General features: G+C 34.4%; 2 protein-coding genes across 3 annotated transcripts; one reads left to right on the forward strand and one right to left on the reverse strand.

Moving 5' to 3' along the window:
- Nucleotides 1-282: 282 nt before the first annotated feature.
- On the reverse strand, nucleotides 283-7,358 carry LOC127970666 (CD276 antigen). The gene is made up of 4 exons (XM_052573334.1): nucleotides 7,045-7,358; nucleotides 6,269-6,616; nucleotides 5,735-6,010; nucleotides 283-400 (listed from the first exon to the last, which is right to left on the reverse strand). The coding sequence occupies exons 1-4, from the start codon at nucleotides 7,097-7,099 to the stop codon at nucleotides 291-293; spliced, it is 789 nt and encodes a 262-aa protein (XP_052429294.1). The 5' UTR covers nucleotides 7,100-7,358; the 3' UTR covers nucleotides 283-290.
- On the forward strand, nucleotides 7,349-11,385 carry LOC127970668 (CD276 antigen). Of its 2 annotated transcripts, none has more exons than XM_052573335.1 (5): nucleotides 7,349-7,491; nucleotides 8,115-8,151; nucleotides 8,284-8,631; nucleotides 8,736-9,005; nucleotides 10,656-11,385. In XM_052573335.1, the coding sequence occupies exons 1-5, from the start codon at nucleotides 7,489-7,491 to the stop codon at nucleotides 10,766-10,768; spliced, it is 771 nt and encodes a 256-aa protein (XP_052429295.1). In that variant the 5' UTR covers nucleotides 7,349-7,488; the 3' UTR covers nucleotides 10,769-11,385. The 2 variants fall into 2 exon arrangements, with proteins under 2 accessions (XP_052429295.1, XP_052429296.1); XM_052573336.1 differs by lacking the exon at nucleotides 10,656-11,385 and adding an exon at nucleotides 9,935-10,399.
- The last annotated feature ends 212 nt before the right edge of the window (nucleotides 11,386-11,597 follow it).

Below are 11,597 nucleotides of genomic sequence, written 5' to 3' on the forward strand. Positions count from 1 at the left end.
TTTATGTCCTGGCTTACTCAAAAAAGGATGTTTTGTTGACAAATTTAAAGTATGAGATCTAGACACAACTGACTTCCACTGTAGGTCAAAAAGGTCTTCTTTTGTGTTTCCGAAGAAAGTCAGTCGTATGTTTGGAAAAGCAGTATGGCAAGTAAATAATCATATAATCTGAACATTAGAACAATATACATAAGCTCCTTTTTTTCTTCTTTGCCCTAAACAAAACCAGGAGTTTTATTTTGGAGTAATTATGGTTCAACATGCCAGGAAATACCATAATAATGATATAATCATAGGCAGGTCTTTATTTGTTTTCTTAATAGTAAAAACATTACAACAAAAAGAATGACACTCAGTATTGAAAGAATAATGATAGCAGTGCTTCCATCTCCATCCTCATCTGAAATTAAAAAAAAGATGCATTTTTTTAGATAAAAGTTGTACATGAAAGCTTTCATAAATCCTACCTCAAGCCATAACTATTGTTAAACTGGGATTAGATAAATTTAACTTCCAATTGAAATAAAGCTTCAGAATCATAATACCTGAAAACTACAAAAGAAAACTGAAGACCCTGCAGAGACATGTAGGATATTCAAAAACAGCCCACAACCAGCTTGTGTTTTGAACAGATAAAATCACCCTTTAGTAGCAAGTGAGTTTATGGTTTTATTATTCTCTAGTCCTGAGTATCCAGGAGTGGAAACAACATTCACACAGAGGCAGCAATACATTTCATGGATATAATTAAGTCCTAAAAAACAAAACACATTTTTTATATTTTTGATTGATTTTCTTTGCATTCAAATTAGTGACACAACATAACCTAAATGTCAGTTACTGCACAAACTAGGCTTTCAAACCAATCTAGTTGTATGACTTGTGTAAAAAAAATAATTTACTGTAACCTGATGCCAATGGGGTTTTTTTCCCAATCACAATCCAGCATCACCTTCCTCGTGTTAGCTGTAGCAGTAATTATACATGGTATCTTTTTTAGCTGTTCGTTGAGAAAATTAAACTTGGGCTAACCACTATGCAACTTTATGATTTTTTTTTCTTTTCTTTTTATTACTGCCTTTGTCCTGGTTACAAAAGAAATGGGTTAAAAAAAGTTAGTAAGTTCATCTCCTCAAAGTGTGGTTGTCTTTTTAAGAAAATGATTAAGGCAACAGATATAAGTTCCTTTATGATCTTCTATTTTTGTAATTGTAAGCCAATAAGCCTGCTTTTCAGTTTCAGTTGTAATGTGGTATGAGGATGAATTAACCAGCAAAACTGGTTAAAAACCATACTGGTTATTCTTTTCCTCCGAGAAGAATATTTTTCTATTGACATACAATGGACTATTAATCTTATGATTATAAGCATAGCCTAATGCACACAAGTATGTAAAATCTGTGCCTGCAGAGAACTGTATTCAGAATTTAATTTACAATAATAAAAGCTGCATTTAGCTACTTTTAAGTAATTTTACATGTTTTCCATTCAGTCATATAGCGCTTTGAACATCTAATTCTATAAAGCATGCATTCATTATCAGGGTATATACAGCAATCCTTAAGTTAAATTTACTACTTTTTAATACCTTTTTTACTACCTTCAGAAATTATTTTTAAACCATCACGACACTGAATTGCAAGTGTTAATCAGCGACCTTTCTATTATTTACACAGATTTTGACATATATAACATACAAAAAAGAATAGATTTAGAGTAAATAACTTCGTAAATAAAACTTAGTAAATAAAATAAAAAAAACTACATAAAATTTGCAATGGAGAGAATGTATAGTTCCAGCACACTGGCTGGCATTAATTGAAAGTTGATGCATTACAAACGGGCATCTTCTATGAACTGTTGCGGATTCTATGAACTGTTGCGGATTCAAAAACTGCGCCACGAATTTGCGGCAGTGGTGGTGGAGGTGCAGCCGCGCAGACAGCTGAGATTGGTAGAATTAACTGCTCTCTCCGAGCACGCATTCCATTTTTATGTTTAGTGGATTTTATATGCGACCGAAGTGCGTTAGCTCCCATCCAGTTGACATTGATGTTTTTTTTACACACCGAACAATGAGGCTTCCTGTTAGTGTTGTCACGGTACCAAAATTTCAATATTCGGTATCGATAGCCATGAAAATCCACGGTTCTCTGTACCAATTTCGGTACCAAAGCAAAACACAAAAATATGCTAATTAAAATTTTTTTTACTTTTTACTTTTAACACTAAAAATAAAACCAATGCCATTCTTTATACTTATTGTATTTAAAGTTTTTCTACAAGTTATATAATTATGAAAAACAGTAAACAAGTTTCACCCAAATTTAATTTGTCTTTTAATTTATGAAATTTAAACATTTTATTTTTGGTAAATAAAGGGGATTTGCTATTAAAATTAAAACATGGAAGAAATACTGTGATTTATTTCTTCAAAAAATAAAGTTTTTTAATTTTTTTCAACAGTAGTAGCAGTATCACATACATTTTACTAAATAATAGTAATATTTCTAGCACAATGCCCTTACGTAAAAATTTACTTTTAGGCGTAATGAATGCATATTTGTCATTTTAACTGAACTTAAACTGGTGGTGATGCTTAAGATATTTTTGGTCATTGAGGGTTTCTGTAACAAAATAGTAATAGATCAAATTAATTATTATTAAAAGATAATACTACTACTAATTCTACTATCATACTAATGTATATACAATGCACTATGAACAAGGGCGTAACTTTGGGTCTACCATTGGGGGGGTTAAACTTGCGGCATATTAATTAATTTATTTATTGAATAATTTTCTTGTGTAAAAGGTAACATGCTAATTTGCATAATTGCATAATTTAATTATGCAAAAAAAAAAAAAAAAAAACGGGTGACTGTGTTGGAGCAAACAGCAACTTAAGTTACAATTCAGTGACATTTGTTCTACACAGTCCCTGGCACCCTCTGGCTTTACCTCACAGGACACTGGCAAACCAACATCTAGCCAGCCAACTCCAGTCAACAAAACAGCATAATAACAAAAACAAAAATAACAGCATTAAAAACTTTCAAATAGAGAAAATGAAAGTGCAATTATATTATCACTTTGCATGAAATAAGTAGATTAAAAAAATAATAATAATTGTGTTTGAATTTAGCCTCTGATAACATCAAATTCAGAAACTGAGAAAATACAAGTGTGTACTGACGTTAACCTTAGTTGTGCTTTGATTCATTTTGTCACTTTGCAAACTCCATGCAAAAAAAAAAAAAAAAAAATATAATATATAAATATATATAATTATAATAAATTATTATTAGGAATTTACCACCTCCGGTTCAATTTGAGATGATTATAATATAACGTTACGTAATTTTTTTAGGTAAGTTATTTTAATAAGATAGATAACTATACGTTGCGCATACAACTCAATTAACGCGATCATTATAAAGGTGTTTGAACAACAAAACACATCCACTTGCACATATTTGACAATCGGAATATCAGATATATCCTGCTATAGCAAACAAATTTGTGAAATTAGAAAAAAAAAGGAAATAATAGCAGATCATCAGTCATCAGCGCTGACAAGCAATGAATGACGCGTATCCATGGGAACCATAAAGCGATACTAAGATCAATAACGGTCGCCTTGAAAAACTTTTAAACTTAAGTGTGAAAAGGTTAAGTAAGGCTTACATTTAAATGTGTCTTTATTTATTGACCATACACTCAAAACAAAACAAAGTAATTAAAAAGATGGGCACAAACCATGTTTGTCATGTATCTACTCCCCACACTTTGAGAAACGCTCAGCTAACTTAACAGCCAATTTAGCGGGGTAACGTTACCTCCGTTTGGTCAGGATTTTCTTTTCTTTTTTTTTTTTTTTTTCTTTTTTTGGCTGGTGTCGACAAACAATGAAAAATTGTTGTCTGGCTGCCTTTCAGTGTCCTTTTCATCTTTCCGTCAGCTTTTCCCACCCATTCATCCCAGGACTGCGCAAAATAGTGAACAAACTTGGTAGAGAAAGCAGGTTGGGTAATACCAAGTAGTCGGTGCGGGGGGTAAATTACAGATTATTTAAAATGTGATACTATCTTTCTTGCTGGCAAATGAAATTAATAAAGAAAACGAACAAAAGTATTTATTCTGAATATTTAATATTATTTTAATCGGAATGGTTTGGAATGGTTTGATGATATTGAGGGGGTTATATTAGTTGGATCTGATTTTTGGGGGGGTCATGACCCCCCTAACCCCCCTGCAAATTACGCGCATGACTATGAATTGATGAGCTGCTGGGTTCATGAATATTAATCACGTTGTCAGCGTTCGGTCAAACTGATTTGCTGAAATCAAAACAGGGACGGTACTAAATCAGCGCCAGCCAATGAAATTGCCATTTGCACATTAGCTCCACCCACTACCAGAGAAAGCGGTATGTCTTCTGCTTGTTCGAAAATGAATATGAATAATTCTAAATGAACTCCGTTATTTTGACAGGAGAAGACAACAAAGAATAGTTTACATATAGCGTGTCGATTCAGCGTGGTAAGACTCTCGCTCTCTCTCTCTTTGCATGTGTGAGAAACAGCGCTATCAGTAAATCTATTAGAAAACTTGCATTTGCCCATGAAGACGACGATGGTTGTCCAGTCTTTGAAGATATGCCTTGAAGCAAGTCTAAAATAAAACGGAAGCCAGCCACTTCTGTTGAGCGCGCAGTGTTCTGAGATGATGCTGAACGACCACTGAATATGACGTCAGCATCAAACATACGTTGAGACCATAGACGGTAAAAGAAGGTTGAGACGGAGACGAAAGATCTTTGATTATCTGCCCAGATATGCTAAAGCCCATGTTTAAACGAACTGACGCGAACGCAGATAGAATTTCAATCAGAATAGGACACCTGATAGTCTGAAAAAATAATACCTAATTTGGAAAAAAAATAATACCTCTGAGACCACATTTAACACTTTTAATGGCCTTAAATTTGACTATTTTGATTTATCACTTTTTAATACTTTTTAAAACCCTGCGGACACCCTGATTATAGGCAAACCATGATTACAATGGATGTTATAGCCTACTAATATTTTTAGGGTGTATGGATTTTAAATTTTTATAATTTTACATTGCTGACCCCATTTAATATTAAATTCCTGACAACTTAGAAGTAGAACTTTTATCAACCAAAAACTGTAAACATATTGTGGATTTTGTCTGTTCGTTTACATGACAACAGAATTTTGGGACTGAAAATGCATATTTTTGAAAATGGCAATGTTATTGTTTCCAGGTAAACACCCAATAAATGAATCTTTAAAAACAGTGATGTCTTGTGTGTGTGTAGAATGTGTTAGGTATGTAGACATGCGCAGCAGATGTCGATTTTAAAGGCAAGTGCGAACAAACATACACAACAATGGCGGAGTATCTGGTACTGTTGTTGGCATTCGATAGTTTGCCAACGCTTCTTCAGCAAGTTATAGATTTGCTTCACCAATATTACAACCAACAACGAAGACACATCATATACAACATATAATCATCACTTCCCTACAGGTATTGTTTACTAACAAGGACACAGCGCCTACTACTGTCCTGGCATAATCATTTTGAAAATGTTTTTGTGTATACATTAAACTTTTTAAAAATGCAAGGAAAAAACGTTTCCGTTTTTGACTACATAATTGTCGTGTAAATGTAGCCATAGTTCAGGATGAAAGAAGGTCTTTACCATAGCTGAGGAACACCAATCTCTGCAGGTTCTGGTTCAGGAGGTGGTTTTTTAGTGTTAATGTGACATTAACCACTGGCTTCTGGACCACATAGCTGCTTTTTATGTAAAAAAGTCCATCTTCTGTCTGGTCTTGGATCTCCAGGTGATAGCTGATGTTCTGGTTGTGTTCTTCCAGCCAGATCACCTCAGGTTTGGGGAAACCCTCGGTTTCAAACTGCATAATCACAGCAGTGGAGTTCACATGAATGTTAAACCTGGGCTCTGAATAAAGGGCTGAAACACACACACACACACACACACACATTCAGAGAGTGAGTAAATACAGTAGTAAATATCATGCAGTGACATGGCATTACAAAACTCTGTAGCCTACTGAATAAGCTGTCTGTCTTTGATGCTTTATTTTGTGCGCCATCTGCAGATATTTGTATGGAAGACTATATATGATTAATTAAGCTACAATAATTTCAAGTTATAATAATATAAAAAGCTTTTTAAAAATATTCTGTTTATTTCAAGCTTATAACATACCTCCATAGTCCAGTTCTATCAGTGCTTTTCCTGTCCCTTTGGCATTGCTCACTTGACACAGGTACTGGCCTGCATCCTTTAGTCCAACTGGATGTATTCTTAGAGAGGCATTTCCTTTACCAAGCTCAGAAATATACAATGAGGTCCGATTGTGGTATTCTGGACTCTGTCGGTCCAATTGGTCCTGTTGATAATAGTAACTATGAACAACTTGTGAGTCTTCCTGTCGTTGCCAGGTAACCACCAGACTGGACAGGTCAGGATCAGGTGTGAACTCACAGCCCAGTACAGCTGGACGACCTCGGATTGCCACCAAACACCTTTTAGGAACATTCACCCTAAAAGGGGCTAGAAAGATGTGATTATGCGGTTAATAGATGTTCATTAACAGCAGGCTTTTAATTCAAACATGTCACAGTGTATATTTTTCTTTTTAGAGTTAACTGTAAACATCACAACAGTTGCACAATAACTACAACATAACATCCCTGTTGATATTTTTAGGAAAAGCTGTAAAACCCACGTGAAAAATAAAATGTAATAGGCTAATAGATTTGCTTATAAGTTTTACTTGGTTACAGACACTGAAACATAACAGCGCTCAGTCTCTCTTAAAAAAAGAACACGTGATGAATCGTATCGACTATAAAATTACTAATGTAAGTGATTGTAATAATTATATTATGTAATTATATATATATACATACACACACACACACACACATCTATCCACTTCTATCATAAAAAGCATGTACATGTAGCATGTTTCGCCTTACCCACACTTATGATCCAGGCGCAACACAAAGAAACATCTCTGAGACTCAGACCCATGAATGGACAAGTTTTTAGCTGCAACGCGAAGTGAGTATGGTGTTTGGTGTGTATAATACAGGTCAAGCGTGAAATGCCAACGTAAACTGGCTTATAAATGCTGATAACCTGTTTCAGGAAATATGTTTCGATGTAACGTGCAGCAGGAATAAAAAAAAAAAGTAATAAATATAGGAAAGATATCCACGTGCTGCACTTTCACTCCGGGTGCGTGTCAGGTGTGCTCGTTATGTCCTCTAATGGTGAAATGAATGTCACGCCCAGGTGATTTCTTTCTTTACGAGTTGTTTTTACTTTCACTTAGCTTTCACAACAGTCTTTAAACGACCTTTAACAAACGTACGTGAAGTAATTATTTCATTCTCCATATACACAGCTCTGTGTTAGATATGGTAAGGCTAAGTTTTTATTATTTATATTATTCTTTTTTTAAATTCTGGTTCCTTAAGCATTTACGTATAATTGTTATGAATGAGTTTCATAATCTGTGGAAACCAGTTTCCATAGAGTTTGTCGAATACAAATGTGTGTGGCTGTGGAGGTACGAAATGAAGTGAAATCATATGGCTGTGAGCATTGTTTTTTATAATGTCTACTTTGTTTAATTTTTCTTAATAGTCTTTCCCCCATTATTATAATTTATTATTTAAAACACGATGACTGCAAATATACTAAATCAGAGAGGGAAGAACTGAATACAATTGCAATCGTGTAACTAATGCAAATTTGCGAGACGGATACATTTGACATTTTTGCAATTTTCAGATGTATTAACGTGACAGTGCATTCGATGTTTACATTTAACCATGTGACACAACACATGACCGTGACGTTACTAAAGCCTGTTGAGTTACTGGAACTGATAGAACTTTGATATATTATATTAACTGGAAAAGATCCATTCAGTTTTGTTGCTTATTGCACTTGTTTGGGCAATGTTTTGGAGTACTCTATGTTATTTTGATTGTGGGTACTGAGCTTCTACCACATGTTCTCTCTTTCTCTGTATTTGTAGAAGACACTCCTATTTTGCATTTTAGCCAAAAGTGCAGGTAAGATAATCAAAGTTTTTACCTCTTACATGTACAGCTGATGAAAATCTATAATACAATACAATATATTACATCTATAAATGTTGCATTGCAAATATGTTTCATGTTAAACTTTTAATCTTCTCCTTTAAGCATCTTTTATGGTAAGCACACCAAATGATCACTTGATTGCAGTCAAGGGTCATCCAGCTGTACTAGGCTGTCATTTTACACCACACCCTGACCTCTCCAGCCTGAATATAGTGTGGCAGCGCCAGGAGGACTCACAAGTCGTGCACAGATTCTATTATGAACAGAACCAGCTAGACCATCAAAGTCCAGAATACCACAACCGGACCTCATTGTATATTTCAGAGCTTGGTAAAGGGAATGCCTCTCTCAGGATAGATGGAGTTGGACTGAAGGATGTGGGTTGGTACTTGTGTAAAGTGAAAAACATCAATGGGGCAGAAAAAGCCAAAATAAAACTTGACTATGGAGGTATGCATGATTTGTTAACACTCACTGTCATTTGTTATAATGTTATAATGAAGCAAAATGAATAACTGTTGAACAGCCAGTCTCAGTGTGTATGTATTCTTCAGCCTTTTACTCTGAACCAAGGTTGAGCATTCATGTGAACTCCACCACAATAACAGTGCAGTTTGAGACCGAGGGATTCCCTAAACCTGAGGTGATTTGGCTGGATGAATATGGTCAGGGTCTCATTCATCACCTGGAGCTCCATGACCAGACAGAAGATGGACTTTATTTAGTTAGGAGCAGATATGAGGTCCAGAAGCCAGCAGTTAATGTCACATTTACACTAAAGAACCACCTCCTGAACCAGAAACTTGAGAGACCTGTGATATATGGTAAAGACCTTCACTCTGAGTTTCAGGTGTCTCGAAATTTGTGAATTGCATAAAGAAAAGGAATTGGTTTTGGTATCTGTTTGTAAAGTGTGACCACTGGTCTAAACACTTCTTTGGATACCAAAAGCAAACAAGAAAAGGTGCTAATGTGCACTCAAGGTGTGCTGTAGTACTAACAAAAATCATGATCATAAACTTTACTCTATATACTGAAATATTAGTTGACAAGACAGTGATTCATCTTTTCTGAAAGTTTTCTCTATAGTACATATAGTCTGTGTATAACAACAACAACATAAGTCTACAAAGTGTCCCCATTTAGACTTTAAATGTGGGATTGTGTGTAGGGTTAGAGTGTGGGTTACTGTTAGGTTATAATATTTATATAGCTGCATATAAGATAAGCAATTTAGATAGCTATATAGAATTTAGACTGTGTGTGTGTGTTTGTGTATGTGTGTGTTGAAAGGTTTAACTGTACTTGTGAGGTCCAAAACTCCCTCACTTTTCAAAAATGTCCTCATTATATACAGGTGCATCTCAAATTAGAATGTCATGGAAAAGTTCATTTATTTCAGTAATTCAACTCAAATTGTGAAACTCGTGTATTAAAGTTATAGTTTATAGTGTATAGTCTAAGTCTTTAGTTCTTTTAATAGTGATGATTTTGGCTCACATTTAACAAAAACTCATCAATTAGAATATGGTGACATGCCAATCAGCTAATCAACTCAAAACACCTGCAAATGTTTCCTGAGCCTTCAAAAAGCTCATAGCTCAAGTTGCTTGAAGTCCATTTTAAGTTTACACAGTCTGTGGTGATTTGGGGTGCAATGTCATCTGCTGGTGTTGGTCCATTGTGTTTTTTGAAAACCAAAGTCACTGTACCCACTTTGAGCTTTTTGAAGATGTTGATTTCATTTTTCTAGCAGGATTTGGCACCTGCACACACTGCCAAAAGCACTAAAAGTTGGTTAAATGACCATGGTTTTGGTGTGTTTGACTGGCCAGCAAACTCACCAGACCTGAACCCCATGGACTAGAGAATCTCTGGGCTATTGTCAAGAGGAAAATGAGAAACAATAGACCAAAAGATGCAGATGAGCTGAAGGCCACTGCCAAAGAAACCTGCTGCCATACCACCTCAGCAGTGCCACAAACTGATCACCTCCATGCCATGCTGAATTGAGGCAGTAATTAAAGCAAAAGGAGCCCCTACCAAGTATTGAGAACATATACTGTACAGTAAATGAACATACTTTCCATAAGGCCAACAATTCACTAAAATCTTTTTTTATTTTTTTTTATTGGTCTTATGAAGTATTATCATTTGTTGAGATGGGAATTGGTGTTTTTTTTATTATTATTATTAAATGTGAGTCAAATTCATCACAATTAAAATAACCAAAGACTTACTTATTTTGTGTGAATTGAATTTATTTAACACACGTGTTTCACAATTTGAGTTGAATTACTGAAATAAATGAACTTTTTCACAACATTCTAATTTATTGAGATGCACCTGTATAGTGAAACTTTTTGGACAGCTGTAAATTGCACCTGTAAATTTACAATTAAATCAAAAAGCTAAATTAATTTAAAATGAATGTAGTCTTGATATTAACAATCTAACCGATGTGTCTGTTTTAGTTCTAGGAGATGCTGGAGATGGAAACATTGCACTCATATTTCTCTCAATTCTCTGCATTATTTTGATTGGGATTCTTGCTCACATGATGAGAGGAGCAAAAGCAGATTTATAAGCTAAATGCCAGAAGCATTTCTAAACCAGATAGATTCTAACCTATATAAAGCAATATTGGGGTATTTGAGCTGCAGTGGGCTGTGAGTATCAGGGTGGATATAATATAAATCTTTCAAAAGTATGCTTATCTTTATTGTATTTTTGCCACGGCATGCTGTTTTGTAATGAACCCTAACTGTGTACTAATTTCTCCTTTTCACGTTTACATACAAATTACAATTGTCACAGCATATCTGTTGTTTAATTTTATTTATTTATTTATACATTATTTTATTTTAACATTTAAGTCTATTTATAAAACATTTAGCTCTTTAGAACACTGAAGTAATTGCAGCTGACAAAATGTTTTTATTTATTTTAGTTCTATAGAATTGGGATACTCAGTGATGTTAAAGTGAAACTGGACATGATTTTGTTCTATTTTAAGTAGAAGGTCATCTAAGTAAATAAATGATGACAGACTGTGTTTGAAGCTAATTATTCTGTTTGACAGAGATACTAAACCACTATAAAATCTAACACTTGCTATATATTCTGTATACATTTTTAATTAAGTTATTTATGAACTTATAACACATTGATTCAATAAAACATATTAGTTATCTGGGATTCCACTTTTTTTTATTTGTTTGCTTTTAAAACTGATCAGCGTTTCTGCATTTTCAGTAACGTTACTCTTGATACGGATGCTTTGTGTCCTTATCTACACAACAATGTCTTTTATTTTAAAATCTGATGAACTACAGATCTGAAACTACAACAGATAGACAAAAGCCGCTTGAAAGGAGCAACAGTCATGTTGCTGTAACCAATTTATGGAAAGCCTA

This window comes from Carassius gibelio, chromosome B13, assembly GCF_023724105.1.
Source record: "Carassius gibelio isolate Cgi1373 ecotype wild population from Czech Republic chromosome B13, carGib1.2-hapl.c, whole genome shotgun sequence".
Taxonomy (NCBI): domain Eukaryota; kingdom Metazoa; phylum Chordata; class Actinopteri; order Cypriniformes; family Cyprinidae; genus Carassius; species Carassius gibelio.